The sequence below is a fragment of the Coregonus lavaretus genome, assembly GCF_964263955.1.
Source record: "Coregonus lavaretus genome assembly, chromosome: 4".
NCBI lineage: Eukaryota > Metazoa > Chordata > Actinopteri > Salmoniformes > Salmonidae > Coregonus > Coregonus lavaretus.
Window position 1 is genome coordinate 48,225,804 of NC_139991.1, and position 17,475 is coordinate 48,243,278.

The following is a 17,475-nucleotide window of genomic DNA, read 5'->3' on the forward strand; positions in this document are numbered from 1 at the left end:
TCACCCAAGTGTCGCATCTCTTTTCCAAGGCGCTCTGCCTCACGACAATAACCTATAGAACATTTTTGCCACACTTGAGGACAAGCCTACAGTATGACACACTACTAAATCAGTCTTTTTGCGAAGCCACACTGCCGATCTTGCAAAGGAACCAGTGCGACAATAGCGCTGCAGTGGCCCGAACCGGAGGAGAGGTTTTCATGGTGTCGCGGCTGTGACAGGCCGCTAGAGGGTGGCAGCCAGGGACAAACACCCATACACGCTGTCTGAAGATCTCCTTATAGGTTAAATAACACGAGAGGATGGAGGGTCAAAGCATGTCTCTACTCGGCAAGATAATGGCAGTTATAGGGATAAGTGTGGTAGCAGGTCTCATCGTGCAAGTGCGAGACCCGTTGGACTCAATTTTAGGAGGTGGATACCCGGAGCTGTGGAGGAAAGCGGGACTGGCAGGTGCCCCAGCCCGGGCCGTGGCGTGCATCTTCGCCGGGGTTTCTCTTCTTGCAATGGGCTGGCTATATAGACTACTGTTCGCCCCCCTGGAACTGCTCAGAACTCCCGACGAGGTTGGATACATTGCGGAAGACGGTCGCTCCCGCGCCCAAGCGGCAAACGAAGTGCGTCGGAGACGGAAAACTGGCGAACTGCCACCCGTTTATCCCAACGGCTGGTATCGAGTATTGGATTCTCACATGCTGGAGCGAGGTGATGTCAAGAACGTAACTGTTTTAGGTAGGCACTGCGCCACCCACTACAATACAGACAAACCAACAACACATTCGAGTAAACGATGATATGTCAGTCTCTGAGGTCGGCAAATATTTTTTGCATATCTACTTTTTTTTGCAACACACACAGTTGTCTCAGTGGTGCGCCTCACAGTTGAATTAAAGGCTGCGCATCATAGTATAAAAAATAGCTGTCTCACTCCAGACTGTTTTATACATGTGGTTGTCACGTCATGCAGGACAGTCCAATAACGAACCCAGGTGGAGATGCTGACAATGCAGCTGGCCTTGTTAGGTCTCCCTTCTCCTCACTCACTTTCTCCTGCTGCGTAATTTATATCCACCCATGCGTAAAAAACATTATATCCAGTTGATGTAGCCTACCTGCTTTTAACAGTCCAAGAGTCATCTGACTCACATTTCCTGTGTGAACATTGTCACACCATAAAGCCACACTAAGATGTGCATAAGCCTACCAAAGAGTGTTCCACCAACATGATTAGGCTACCTTTTAAACAAGATTTAGGCCTACACCATTTGTATACTAAGTCTCAAATGACAACATAAACATTGTAGGTGCTTATAGTAGCCTAGTGTGGTTATGATCAGGTAAGTCAGATGAAGGTGTTTAAAAGTCTTCTTTAAATTCAAATATGTCCATTAGGCCTATTTGAAATGAGGTAAACTCTACTGTGTAAAAGAAAGGGACTACATTTGGTCTTATTCTCTAAAGTTCAGCTTTAGCTCATTTCCTTAGGTGTAATAACACATGCAGTTTAATTCTATTGACTGAACACCTGATTCTGTATTACAGTCCACTTCCTTGTCTCAGCTCTTTATCCGCTTGCTGAGTGGTGGTTGGGATAGAGAAATGATAGAAGCGCCCTCTTTTGCATGGACAGTTTCACTTGCAACCTGGGGTTCCAAGATCCACACAAACTATGGACTTTTAGTACACTCAAGTATGCATAGTTTGTTGCCTCATGCTGAGTTCCTGACACCAAAAAGTCATGAGGAAGTCATTATACTGATAATCTGTTACCATGTAGATAACACTATGATGACACTATCATGATAAGCCATTTACATTCTCTTCCTCACGTTGTTTTTTTTTTCATTGGGATGCCCTCTTTCTCTGGCTGCCTGCTACTCATATTTCTATCATGGGATCTAATCAGTAGCCTACCTTAGTCCAATAAAATATAATGAATAGCACTGTAACAGTAATTAGATGCCTGTTTGACCAAAACAAGTTATGCGTTGAGTTTCACTGTTATTTGCACAGCAAAAGCTGTAAAAAACTGTCTCTTAGGCAAATAATATCTAGGCCCGAAGGACTAAAGTAACATCTGAAAGGAATGCCATATATTATTCTGACTCCGGTGACATCTGTATTGCATGATCCACTCAGCATATTTGTAACCCTGTTTGACATGAGATAAATGATTGTGTCTCCAGACAGTTATATAATAGATTATACTCTCTAATTAGTCACAGAAGTAGGTACATTAATGCAGAACTATTTGGACATATTTGGACAAACAGGGTTCAACACAGAGTAGCTTATTATGATTGGATTTCTAATGATTACTCAGGAATTAGGTTCTACTGAATAATGATTCAAATAATTACATAACCTCTTTTAGCTGACTGCACTCTTCTGCACAGTTCTCTGCCATCATCTTGAGTTGGTTTCAACTTTGAATATGTGATATCTTTAGAACTTGCCAAGGCCGGTCTCAACAATCCAACAAAGATACAGATCCTCGAACACATTTATTGAAGATTGTATGATATGCACTCACTGTTGACATTGCAATGGTCGTTGCCTTTGCCTTGTCAATGCAACGGCTCACCTGTTCATTGTTCTACTTGTGCAGTCAGATGTAGCCAAGCCAATTTGCCAGGAGAGACCCTATAATGTTGCAAGACCCATTTGGTTTTGTGTTGAAAATGTCAAATAATCTGCCTGCCTGCCTGCCTGCCTTTGTTAACCAAGGGCCATTGAACAGCTGATGTCTTGGCTGCTAGGAAACATTTCATCTGAAAAGCCAACCTCCTTATTGTTCACTGGGTCCTGATCAACGTGTGTTCACTTCAGCATCCTGGAGTTGGATGCCATGGCCACTAATGTTTATTTTAGTTACTCAATTATTTCACCTGAAACTCTGCTGTGTGTCTCTGTGGTCTGTGCTGACCTGTGACAGGCAGTGACTCAGTCAGTAAATCAATAAATGCTTACTTCTGGGTGATGCAACCATTTTCAATTAATAAAGCAGAAGGCCCAACTGTTGGTTTTGTTGCACAGGCCTCTGCTGTGTGTCAGGCCTGTCAACACACCTTAGCTGCCCCAACCTCCAAAACTAATGCTCTTCACACACCAATGTATTGTGAGGCTGACTACTTCTATTCAAGGCCCGAGATTAGGCTATTTAAGAATGCTTGTCCAAATAAGGTGAGTGGGTGACATTAATTAAAGTCACACAACCTGTCAAATAAAAACAAGTTATTTGGTGAGACCCACTGATTCCCTAAATCAACTGTTTTAGTTATCCTGAAAAGTTTTCTTTCTGCAGACACAGGAGTTGGCAAAGTCTTGTTGTGTTGTCTGTCAAACCTCAAATGAAACTCTTGGCCCTCCACTTCAGTGCTATTTGTATTTCATTCACATGTACAGTACTGACTATAAATGAAGATTAATGGGAGACCAGTACTGTTGAAGTTTTGACCACACATATATATTTTTTTACATTGGATAGTCTTCCATCTATCCACATTCCCATTTGACAGTGTATCCTGCCATACTGGGAAAAAGTGGTGATTTAGGAATTAGTTCTCTTGAATAATCTGTCAGCGAGAGTTGATCAATCTCCCCCTGTTTTGAGATTAATTATTCTCCAATTCTCCCCAGGCACATTATTCTCCAATCCCCCCCAAACACACTCTCATAGGAGTAACTGGAGGAATATGCTTTACGGGCCTTATTCCGACCCGAGTTAAGCGCGCGTAAATGGGATGCAATTCCCTTTTTATGCACTCTTCTCTCTATGCGTATTCTGACCTTGAACATAAGCATGAGAATAGCATGCTATTCACCTGCCATTTGTTTGGGGTGGAGATTGAATAAATTAAGGTGTGGCGGGGGTGTGTCTACAGATACGCGGTATTCTGACCTCGACGTAATTCCCTAATAATTTCACCACTTTTACGCGCAAGGAAACCATGGTAAGGTCTAGCAAACCTACCGGTTCCAAGTGTAAAAAGCATCCGATACAAATAACACCATTCTCAAAGCACTGTAATTTACAAATTGATAAGAGCTATTGATAAGAGCTAGGTAAATGAGTAATCTGTTTGGATAAGAGAATTGTACATTTTATATGACACTTGTTTTAGATCTATTTGACCTTATAATTGCTGGAGACAAATGTGAAACCAGTCATATGGCACCAAACTGAAGCATATCAACATAACTTTCCCACAATAGAGTTTATGAATTGCTGTGCCATTATGCAGAATTTAAATCGTACGGCCTTTTAACTTGCAGGGATGGGCACTCTAATGTCTTAATTATAGGCTACCAGGACTTTCTCTGTCTCCTATTTCTATCATGTTAGATATTAGCCACTATCAGTATTGACTGTTAGTTGGCTTAATAACCACACATATTCAACTGCCAATTTACTGTTAGTTCGCTTCAGTTGGGATAGCCTACATTATCATTCCATTTAATTACATTGTTTTGTTTACCTTCATTTGCTTCCTCGGTATACGCAGTCACGGCCGTATGGTTGTTGCTGAGGATCATTAGTAACAGTTTAAAATATTTAAAAAAGACAGCTAATTAAATCATTATGGAGCGGAGCGCAGACCAAGCCGTAACAGTTTGAACCCGACGCATGGTGCAATACTTGGCCGTGTCATCACACAGTTCCATGGTTAGTGCAGGCAATAGACGAGGGTATAGCCTACTATTGTACACTATTCTCCCTATTATAATTATATGTACACTTATCTTCCAACATTAAAATGGGTTGAAGAACTGAATGTGGCAATTTTCAGAATGAATCAATCCACCATTTTCTTTCTTTCGTGCGTAAAGGCTCTCCAAACCAGTTTTTTAAAATGATTTATACTGTAAATACTTTCCTAAACCTAAATAATCTACAAGATCAGAGTATTTTTAAATCTACCAATTGGTGTTGAAACGGAGACGAATATGCATATATGTTCTCTCAAGTCTGTTGATAAAATTAGAACTAAAAGTTACACGGTATTTAAAGGGAGGGCTTAAGATAAATGTACTGAAAACCTTATTGAAAGAAAACTCCACGATAAAATATTTTAGCCAGCAAGTGGAAGGGATTTCAGAGGTTGAATGAAGTTTATTCAGAGCATGCAAGGTAGCCACACCTGCAGAGCGCATTACACAACTGAATAAGGTACGTCTGAATACCAGATACTGACAAGTGCGAATGAAAGGTGTAAATACCTAAATCGGAATCAATCCCTAAAAGCATCACATGGAAATGTTAGGTAAAAGGGATATTAGACTGATGGAGGAAACTAAATGAGAAACTTTACAACTGCTGATGACTAGGTGAAACCTGGTGATTCAGAGTAACGTTACAGTGCTGCCATGTCTGTATCATATTTATTTCTGAACCAATCTGAACTTCTGTTTTCTCCTGTCCTGTATGTTTCTATATTGTACAAATAGGTTTGACCATCATAACTATTCTGCTACAGTTTACAGGATATGTAAAGAGCAACTTTCCCTGAAAACCAACTTCTCATTTAGAAAACAGCCTATGTGGCATTGATACGAGTCAGAAACGTTTATTCTACTGTCAAATTTGACTATAAAGTGTAAATATAGGATAATGTTGGTAATAAAGTCAGTCTCGTCCAAAACTTGATTTTGTGAGACTTGTGGTCATGACTGCATCACAACGTAAATTAAGGTTGGGTTTGTTTCAATCCTGCCCACATACCCACAGCTGGCAGCACACAAGTAATCATCAATTCGGAGTGCAGCTGCTCGTGACCCGATCGTAATGGCTGTGGTAAATTTGGGTTGATTTGGATATCCCTATCGGGCTAGTTAGGGACCATCGATAAATTACATAATGCACATGGGACAATATGTTAAAATTCAAATAGCTCAAAATGTCAATGACTTAAATACTTCAAACCAATTATATATTGTAGAAATTCATATACAAATATTTAAAGCATTTCCTGAAAAAACTAAAAGGTGTGCAACATTGTCTGGTTTATATTGTGTAATTTATTGACGGTCCCTTACTAGCCCCGGAGTTAGGCTATCGAAAGTCAAACCAAATTTGCCACTGTCGCACACCAGCCGGCTAAAGCTAATTGGCGAATTAATTTGGCTAACTTTTCCCACCTGGGAACACACACACGAGACACCCACATCAAACCACAACCTGAAACCAACTCACGTTTGAATTCAGTCATGGCCGCTAGCATTTCTTAATGAACCAAATCTAAAACGAGGCCAAATCAGGAAGTTCAGCCACCCTTTAAATTAGCTATTGCATGCTTTTCCCCAAAAGTTCTTGAAACCACAGAACTGTGAATGTATTACATTTATGCTAACACATCACCTTTATGATGGTTTGCCCTTGCTTACTGCATTTATATTTCAAAATATCCTTGCCTAAAATGATTTATGCTCAGTTACAATCACAGCCTCAGGCTTCCAGTCATTGATATATGCTGTATAACTGACGGCACGCACTGTAACACCTTGATTTCTCCTACATCATCTGTCTGAGCTTTACAACAACCTGAATTAACCTTGCTGTAATTAAATTGTCTCACACTACAATATATTACCTTTCTACCAGCCACATTTTTGACTCAGTTCCAGCACTCAACTGGCAGCTTATTGTGATTCAATGGAACTTTCTTGGTTGTCTATTGTCTTCAGTGGATCCGGAAGCAAGGGCATTACCTGGGAGTACAGGAACAGTCTCTGTCTCACAGCCATTCTGTCAACATGTATTGTATTTAACCACTCAAATTCATACAAACTGCTACGGATGCAAGCACCGACTTATATTCACTTTGTCCCATTCTTTAATCTTGTCTGGGATATATATTTTAGTTGAGACACCTGTATGATATACATTAATACAAATGTATTCACTCTGGACATGAGACCTTTATTTATTTTAGACCTTTTAAATCATAAGCTCTAAGTGTATTTGTCTTGATGTTTAAGTTAACACAGAAGTTAGTAAAAATTGGAAGACCAACGTGACAAACATGATATGAAAAGGTTATTGTTTTTTGATCTTACAATACACATTTTTAAATTAGTTGTCATCCCCAAAGTGTGGCCATTGAAAGTCTGCGGATAGCTGACAACAGGGTGGAAGGTTTTTTGATGTGCTGCTCTAGAGTTACTGTTATGAGAATTTTTTAACAAACAATTTCAGTGTCTCTGTGCGTCTCCCAAAAGGTTGTAAGTCTTTTGGATTTAAGAAACGGACAGTCCCAGTCTGCATAGTCAGAGATTTATTAATTGAGAATTCTGTTCCTCACAATGAGGAACACCATTATATACACACACACATTCTTTGTCCCGAGAGACACTCCCTGACTTGGTTTCACAATATTACAACATAACAACAACAATTTCGCTCTTCATCCTCTTTCATTAGCTATTATGATTTCTCAGACTAGACTTCCTCATTCCCCACAACAGTTATGTTCTAACCCCATAATTGAAACCTGCAACCGTTACTCTTTAGCAATGGTACCTAACCTGTTTACCCACTATCTGGAGACAACAGTCTAAGCCTATAATGAAGAACAATTTGCTTTATCACATTATGCAATATTGGTTAATTAGTACATCATAATTAAAATAAGAACATTTCACAATTCTATTTAAGGGTGGAACATTTAGTCATTACTTTTAACATGTATATATTTAATTTCTATATCAGTTACATAGCCCAGCAGACTCACCTAGAGGACAGTGGGATGGACACATGATAGATTTGATAAAAGTCTGGGAGACTTTTACAGGGAGGAGAGAGCATGAGTTTGCATGAGTACAGTAAATCCAATCTAACCATTGGCCCTGGATAATATGCTAGCATCACACAAGCAGACTGCCATAGTGCATCAAGTATACTATTATGAGGGGAGCTTACTTCTCTGTGCTCTGGAGAGATCGCAGGTCTTTGGTCAGAAGGCTCTGGAGGTCCTTGGACCAGTCTGTCTCTGTAGCACCTGGAGAGAGACGGATAGATGTAGTGAGTGTGCTTGAAAGAGAGAGCCCTGAACCCTGACCTACCACTGGCCCAGGGCCTCCTGCCTAACCCTCTAGTCACAGTCTTTCTGACAGGGAGTTGCTCCAGGAGTAGACCGTTGTATGGTGCATAGGGCTTCTCCACTTCTTATATGACTAGTATTAGCTCTTGAAATGGTATAATGCAATGATAAGGAAAAAATTATATCATGACTTACTGACATGGAGTGCTCCATGTTCCTGCTGATAGCAAGCCTCAACCTAGATGCAAAGAAATGTCCTGCCTTAGAGCAGGGTTTCCCAAACTCTGTCCTGGGGCCCTCCCTAGGTGCACGCTTTGTTTTTTTCCGCTAGCACTATACAGCTGATTAAAATAAACAAAGCTTGATGATGAGTTGGGTATTTGAATCAGCTGTGTAGTGTTAGGGTAAAAACCAAAACGTACACCCAAGGGGGTCCCCAGGACCAAGTTTGGGAAATCCTGCCTTAAAATAGGGTTGGATCTATCTCCGCCAGGCTCCTATAAATCAGATTACAAACCTGCAGAGATTAACAAACTAAATTGGTACCTGTAGTTTGGATTCATGTATCAGTTTGCCTACTTCATGATAAAAAATGTATGCACGCATGACTGTAAGTCGCTTTGGATAAAAGCGTCTGCTAAGTGGCATATTATTTATTATTATTATCATGTCTGTAAATGACAACAGAATGGTCGTCACTAGTTACCACAGCCACACATCCCGCCTATTTCTACAATTTCTCTTCTTAAAATCTGATTTTAAACCTAACCTAACCTAACCTAACCACACTGATAACCTTATACCTAACCTTAAATGAAGACCAAAAGCCAAACGTTTGATTTCATGAATTTTTACAATTTGTGGCTGTGGTAACTAGTGGAAACCTAACAGTGCTGATAAAAACATATGCACGCCATTTTGTGATAATGGTTACGACAAATTACATGGCATCCATGTGAAGTTATAGCTATTATTTATATTATGGCACCACGTGTCATTTCACGCTTCCTCGACTTATTCCATCATGACATCAATGACAACATGCTCCTCTTACAGGAGTGGGTCGAGGTTCCAGAGCAACCCACTAGGGTGGAGTGTTCGGTAACTCTCCCTCTCCGAGTCCACCGTCTCAGAACACCTATCAGCATCACCTCTTCCCCAGGAGTATTGGGATCTGGGGGAGTGGTTTAGTAAGAGGCATGCCAAGGGCCTACCTCCTCACAGGCCTTATGACTGCGCTATCGATCTCCTGCCGGGCGCCATGCCCAGATGAGGGCGATGGATTTCCTTGTCCCGGCCGGAGACGCTGGCCATGAGGGACGACTCCATTGTCCCCAACACCCTGATGGCTGCCCCAGTTTCGTGGGGAATTGATAGGCTGGTCAGAGCAGCGCTACGGTGGGAGTCCGACCCGGGCGGAGGTCCATCGGGGAGGATATACGTACCCAAGGCTGCGCGCTCGCGACTGCTTCAGTGGGCGCACGCGTCTGACCTCACCAGCCATCCGGGGGGCGCCAGGACTTTGGAGTTCCTGCGTAGGAGGTTCTGGTGGCCATCTGCTGAGGGGGATACGCACGCCTTCGTGGCTGCTTTCCTGGTGTGCGCACACACAAAGAGCTCACGTCAGTCCGCGGCAGGACTACTCCGACCCCTGCCTATCTCCAAGCTCCCCACTGTTACAGGAGTGGGTCGCAGTTCCGGAGCAACCCACTAGGTGTCATCCTCCGACAACCGTAGGCACCTCCTCACTCACAGTCGGGACTAATTATCTGCCTATTGGTGTCACCTGTGGCTATCTGATTCACCTGTGTATTTATGCCCTCACTTCCCTGTGTTACCTTGCTCAGTTTTCTCTGCTAGTTCCATGATGTCAAGCAGTACGTATCAGTGTCGGAGTTACAGGTACTGGAGAAGTGTTCTCCCTGTGTCATTGTGTTTTTCCAGTCAGAGTTAGTATTTCGTATTGTTTGTTGTCAGCCTGTTTTTTGGAGACCCATGTGCTCCTCATTTGTTTTTGTGTATAGTCTGTTTTGTATCCTGGCTTTTGGACCATCAGTAAAGATCCTTGTTTCACCATCCTTGCCTACTGTCTATCCTGCACCGCACCTGGGTCACACCTCACACCAACCCTTACAGCTCCTTATTTGACTGTAGTCAAATTTTGCAGTCAAACTGCTTCAAATTGGGTGATTAGCCTAGGTGGCTAGTTAGCTAAATGACAACCCTATTAATTCTAGAAGTATCGACTCTATGGCTTAATTCAGAAAGTAGACTTTACCTACGAGTTACATCTGTAGGCATTAGCTCGCTAGCATGAGCTAGCTAACATGAGCTAGCTAGCCAACATGCATTGTTTCTGACATGCCACGATTCTGCTTACTTTACATCTGACAGATATTTAGCTACTGTAGCTAGATAATGATGGTTTATACTGACTCTACACACACGCACACCCACTCACATACATGCTGCTGCTACTCTGTTTATCTTATATCCTGTTGCTGACTGCAGGAATATCCACCAAAATAGACTTGCACATTGTGAATGTGGTATTGGAATTGACCCTGTGTATACTGAACAAAAATATAAACGCAACAATGTCTACGATTTTACTGAGTTGCAGTCAATTTAAATAAATTCATTAGGTCCTAATCTATGGATTTCACATGACTGGGAATACAGATATGCATCTGTTGGACACATACCTTAAAAAACAAATGGGCCTCATGATCTCGTCACAGTATTTCTGTGCATTCAAATTGCCATTGGTAAAATGCAATTTTGTTTGTTTTCCATAGCTTATGCCTGCGTATACCATAACCCCACCGCCACCATGGGGCATGCTTTTCACAAAGTTGTCATCAGAAAACCGCTCGCCCACACAACGCCATTCACGTGGTCTGCGGTTGTAAGGCCGGTTGGACATACTGCCAAATTCTCCAAAACTATGCTGGCAACAGCTTTGGTGGACATTGCTGCAGTCAGCATGCCAATTGCAAGCTCCCTAAAAACTTGAGACATCTATGGCATTGTGTTGTGTGACAAAACTGCACATTTTAGAGTGGCCTTTTATTGACCCCAGCACAAGGGGCACCTGTGTAATGATCATGCTGTTTAATCAGCTTCTTGATATGCCACACCTGTCAGGTGGATGGATTATCTTGGCAAAGGAGAAATGCACACTAACAGGGTTGTAAACAAATTTGTGCACAAAAGTTGAGAGAAATAATATTTTTGTGCGTATGGAACATTTCTGAGATCTTTTATTTTAGCTCATGAAACATGGGACAAACACTTTACATGTTGCGTTTATATTTTTGTTCAGTGTAGTATGCTAGCTAGCTAACCAACTAGGCAGTTATCAAAGGCACTCAGTCGGTAACTTACCATACTTTTCTGACCAACTAGACATTACTTTAGCCAATCTCGGCTTACTCCTTCTTGCCTACTCCCGTCTATAGGTCTTCTACTAGGTTCAAAAAGACATCAAATAAACTCTGTGACAATAAAAAAAAGTGACATATCAGATTCATACACTACTCATTATTGTTTTTTTAAAAGTGAAACATGGCCTTTAATAGACTCAGTAAGCATATCATTAGTCAAACAAATAAGGTCTATTGGATTGATGCTATCTTCTGGAGGCTCTCTAGCTTCTCTACTTCCCCACATGGATTTACTGAGATCGCTCTCTCTCTCTCTCTCCTTTCTTTGTGCCAGTTTTCCAGCCACCAGTAAGAGCCTGTCCCAGATTCTGCTGACCCAAATCAACGTTTGACATGTTCCGGTCTGTTCATTTAGTTTTTTTTGTAAATAGCCACACCTGTTCCGGACATGTGTCAGTCCAGTCAGTTTCACCATTTTATGCAGTACACAGTCAGTCTAGGACACTCTTCTCAATCTATCTCAGTCACATTTTGCACGCTTTCTAATTATGTCCCGGCCTGCAGCAAGTGTGGTTACAGTCATGGCCTGCTCTACCTATCTGCTGTCATTTAGGCGGCTGGGCGTTATCCCAGGTTCTGAGGGTTTAACCGGGAGGGCCTACTCATTGCCTTGCGTTGCCAGGGCCGCTGAATCTTATCCTTAGTGACAGTTGGGAGGCTTTAATCTGAAGGTAATCTTAGCTCTGTGGGGTCACAGTCTCAATCTGATGGCTCACTACGCAGGGGGCCGTGGCTTAGTGTGGTATACGTGCCTGTAGCTTCCTGATCTGTCCTCTCCAACTTAACTATATATACTGTAGGCCGCACATACAACACATCCGCCCTTCTATGATGCAGTGACATAGTTCAGGAGACAGGGGTCAGACCTCAGATGTGCATTTAACACGGACTTTGTTGAGAATATGAAGATGAGAATATGACAGAAATAGCATTGACTCATTCCCAGTCCATTCTTTTCAACTACTGTACTGTTAAGGTTGCCAACTCAGACCGAGCTCATTCCAGGAAATTAAATAGGGCTTTCAACATTGTTTACAATTGAAAGAAAGTGTACCCAAACGCAATTGTTTACAATTGTTTAGGTACCTATTTATTTAATCTCCCAGAATAGCTTCAGAGCTTGCCAGGAGGTACAGGTTGATTACAGAATAGTTCAGGCCAAGCCAGGTGGGTTGGCAACCCTATGGCTACAGTTGTTGTTGCCCTGAATACATTGTTTACTGGGGACACCCTGTGGATTTAAAGAGAAATGCAGCTTTTACAGAGATTTCTTTTAGATGTCCTTCAAAGAGTAATATGCTGATTCAATAAATTAGGTGTCTTCACATTTGTGTGTCTTAACTGACTTCACAAGTATATTTCAAGTATTTTATTTTAGTAGTCATTTCATTTTAAGACCCAGCTCCTCACAGCTTACTTTTGACTTCCTTTCCCAAATCTGTTTTCCTTCCAGGTGAGCAGGTGGCAGTGTTCCGGGGCACAGAGGGCAAAGCCTACGTGGTGGATGCCTACTGCCCCCACTTGGGAGCCAACCTGGCAGTGGGGGGGCGTGTGGTGGGGCAGAGCATAGAATGCCCGTTCCACGGCTGGCAGTTTCGGGGGGAAGATGGGAAGTGTGTGAGGATCCCCTATGCAGAGAAAGGTGAGAAGCCACGACCAACTCAATGTAATGTAATTTAATCATGTTTATAATGTATCCAGCTAAAATAATGTGGGATTCTACTTCTGTCAACTATGCAATCTTTCGTGACAGCCTTAACATTAGTAGCTGATTTGGTTCTGGGCGCCGAGATTGTAAACAGTGTAATGTCTTACATTTGAAAAACAGATTGATTTGTAATTTAGAGCAATATAATGATTTTGTGTATTTTCCCTCTGTGGATCCTTAGTGCCAGAGTTTGCTAAGGTGCGCTGCTGGCGCAGTATGGAGACCAATGGTCAGGTTCTGGTGTGGTTCCACTGTGACGGAGAGGAACCTGGCTGGACAGTACCAGAGCAGGGGGAGATCACACGAGGGGAATGGGTCTATCGGGGACGCACTGAGCACTTCATCAACGCACACATAGAGGTTTGTTGTCTTTTGTAGATGTGTGCTTGGGTGTGTGTGTGATAAAGTAATAGTCTTAATGTGACACTTGTTTTGTATATATTTTTTTGTTTTACCATATGATTACTTTAGGTATGTGTTCTTTTGTAAATCCTTAAGACTTTGCCTTATAAAGTGAAAGCCAACTGTGCATTTTCCTCTCTGTGACTGCCCCTTGTAGGAGATCCCTGAGAATGCAGCAGATATTGCCCACCTGGCCCACTTGCACACACCAGGCATTGTGAGTGGGGTTGACCTGCGCTACACCAACAGCAAGACCTGGGAGTTTGTGAGGCACGACTGGAAGGTAAGGGCTTCCTGACCATGTGACCTTACCACTCTAGGCCTACTTATATATACGTTTAGAACTTCTTTAAATGGTGCCTCAATGGTGTGTCCTTACAAATACTTGATGGTGTGTGTGTGTGTGTGTCTGTGTGTGTGTTCCAGGTGCAATGGGAACCTGAGTCTGAGCCCACTAAGCACTGCTCCCAGATGCTGGTGAAACATGCCCTGACGGTGTTTGGTCGCCACTGGCCTCTGATGGACATGGATGTAGTGGCTCGACAGGTACAGATGATCGCAGACAGACAGACAGACAGACAGACAGACAGACAGACAGAGAGGCAGGCAGACAAACAGACAGACTAGATAGTGTTCAGAAAATGGTGACCCTGAGTTACTGAATTCAGTCATAAAACACAGCTGAAGTCATCATTGTCAACAAGTGTGTCAGCCAAGGCCACCCAGTGCCAAGACTGCTCTTGGTTTTAGCCTCTCCGTCAGCTAAGATATATATCACCGTCTCAAAGGAACAAACTGACCATTCAGACAGCTTTGTCACCTCTTGTTTTCGCTTCACTGCTTTGGATTTGTGTACATGGCTGCTTCCAAACGAGCTGCCTCAGTCACTATGGTGATGTTGAACAGGCCCTTTGGCAGTGTGGAGACGACCTATAACTCTGTCTTAGGTCAACTGGGGTTGGACAGAGTGGTGCCTGGCTGCTGTAGAGACAGAACATAGAATAGTATCCAAACTCTCATCATAGAAGGCAATTAACATTCACCTTAGTATCAATAACAGTGTTTCAGTCTGATGTGTCCAGCACTATAAGCCAACAAATTTTTTTATGGATGGTCCATTTAGTTCTGCCCAGGATTTTGTATACACTATATTTAGTACATGCGCATGATGTGTACATGTCAATAATATATGTCTGTGTGTTCCAGGTTGGTCCAGGGGTGGTGTTCCTGCTGTTCGACCACAGTTTCCTGGGCCAGGGTGTGATCATGCACTGTGTGACGCCTGTGGAGCCTCTACTGCAGTGTGTGTCCCACACCATCTTCTACCAGAGCAACATCCCGCCACTGGTGCCCAAGTTCATCCTGAGGGCAGAGTGCATCCAGGTACCATGTATCCCCGCCATGTTGCCCAGCTTACTCCTGCCCTCAGACTCTCGTACACACGTTATAACGCACAGGAATTGTACTGTACAGCCAACGATCAAACTGTTCTCACTGTGATACATCATATTACAAACACCACGAATATCATGCATGTCAATTCATACACATTATTAGTATCCTTAATAATATTCAATTTATCATAATCTGGTGAATATACAGGATGGTAGAATATATGGTAGACTTTGAAATGTGACTTTTAAAAAGTCACTAATTTGCCTTTTTTTTTGCTTTTTATGTGAACATTCTTGTCAGATTGATCACTACTTATTTCAGGTTTTGATGTAACTAACCCCTTGTTGTTCTGACTGGTTTGTGTCCCAGTTTGAGCGGGACGTGATGATCTGGAACAATAAGAAGTACATCTCTAAGCCCCTGCTGGTGAAGGAGGATTCTGCCATCCAGAAACACAGGCGCTGGTTCAGCCAGTTTTACAGTGACAACAGCCCTCGCCTGCGCTACCAGCACAACACGATGGACTTCTAACCTCTGATCTCACACACTGGAGGAAGCACAGGAAAGCCAAAGGAGGTATACTGGTCCAAAAAGACATTAAATGTCCAAAAGGTATTCAAATATAAAAGAGAAGAAGACACCCTTGGACTCTGAATGGGGAGAAATGTAACACCAGAAAATGGTTAGCCTTTTGTAGCAGCCATAACGTCAATGCAGTCAGCTCTTTCATGGTTAATTCATTGTGGGGTCTTGTAATGCAAATCAGCTGTAGTAAAAGCAGCATTTGTTATTGTTTTGATAACTGATCTGCAACCAAGTACCCAAAGGGACTCTTATTCTTCCAAAGCCCTGAAAAAGTGCTCCACATTTTCACTTAATTGGACTTCCGTAGCAAGACAAAAATGCTGGTGGGAGGATTCATCTTCTCCCCTTCTTGTTATATTTCAAACAAAGCAACTGAATGCCCTCACATCTCCCATCAGAGTTGTACAGGTGTAAAAAGAGACCAGACTATCTTTGGCCAGTTCAGTGTACGAAATGAACACTCTCCTGTGGGAACTTGGTGAGATTCGCTCTGGCCTCGTTTAAGTGCCTAGCTATAGCTACTATGTGATCCTGTAGGGTTGATGGGACCTGAAGACTGCTCCCTTTTCACTCATCTTTCTTCAGATTTCTTCTGATTGCTCCTGCCGTCTTCAAAACAGTTTATCCACATCTCAATCATACAGGATTCAGCCCATATTATGGTGAAGACCCACCAGAACCAACCAATATGAATAGATATGCCAGAATTGCCTAGCCTTTATTGTAGCTGATAGTAAGAGTCTATACTATGTGAATGAATATTTTGCATCTTCAAAGTGTTATTGTGTAAATCAAATGATACAAACCCCCCAAAAATCCATTTTAATTCCAGGTTGTAAGGCAACAAAATAGGAAAAATGCAAAGGGGGGTGAATACCTTTGCAAGCCACTGTACCATACAAAATAGGGCAGTGTAAAAAGCAGAACTCGCTATAACTTAAAACATGTCATTTATTTTCAGCCTAAACTCTCAAGGAAACTCCAAATCGGGCAGACGTGACTTGTGAGGACAGCACTGTGTTCCAAAAGGAGTGCTTAAAGCATTAATGTTTAATGAAAGCTGGCACCCAGCCCCAGCCCCAGCTTCAGGCCCTTTCAGGAGTGTTTGTGTCCCCTGGAGAATATCCTAAAGCTCAGTTGCTGATTGACCCTGCCAACTTATAGTGGTTCCCTCACATTACCCTTGAATAGATTATGCAGTTCCTTTGTACTATGCACCAGTGCAGTATATGATGACAGTATTAGAATGTTGGTACCAGTTAGTTACCAATATGTTGAATTTGAATCCTTTGAAATAAGTATTAGAAAGTATCAAAACCAGGTGGTAACAGTAAAATGAAGTACTACCGCATACTGTATAGACATGAGGATAACAATTATAGTCCAAGGTCATTACAGTATGTAGAATATATTTACATGTGGATCGCTTATTGACGAAGCCATTTTGACAAAGCATTTAGAAGAGATGTCCTATAAGGAACTCAGTGTTTCTAGCTTGTTCTTTCTCTATTACATAACTGTGAGTCCAGTTTGTGATGAGAAAAGGTGGGGTTATCCAAGGAGTTTCATGGCTTCATACCGCAGTTGTGCACTATATATGCACTCAAATGTAGCAAAGTTCATGTGACAAAATTGTTTGATTGAGTTGCTTTGCGACAGACTTAGAAATTAAAACATGCTCCCTAATGAGAAAAGCTGTGAGTGCTAACATGGTTTTACTGTGCTGATGATACAGTACATTATTACTGTGTTAGTGCTTTGAGACTGTGCAGGTTTACACAGGCCATTGGTATGTACTTCCATTATATGATGCCGTGTTACTGGCTGTACTCTGAGATTGCTCAAAAGAGCCAGATTCTGTCTGCACTCTGTGACAACAATGATGCCGTTAGGTTGTACA

At 42.2% G+C, this 17,475-nt stretch overlaps 1 protein-coding gene across 1 annotated transcript; it reads left to right on the plus strand.

Moving 5' to 3' along the window:
* Positions 1 to 302: 302 nt before the first annotated feature.
* LOC311127317 (cholesterol 7-desaturase nvd) lies at positions 303 to 15,095 on the plus strand (the record flags this gene model as incomplete). Its single annotated transcript, XM_084159127.1, has 6 exons — positions 303 to 732; positions 12,939 to 13,127; positions 13,375 to 13,553; positions 13,753 to 13,878; positions 14,022 to 14,141; positions 14,802 to 15,095. 6 exons carry the CDS (start codon positions 303 to 305, stop codon positions 15,093 to 15,095), a joined length of 1,338 nt encoding a protein of 445 aa, XP_084015253.1.
* Between the last annotated feature and the right edge of the window lie 2,380 nt (positions 15,096 to 17,475).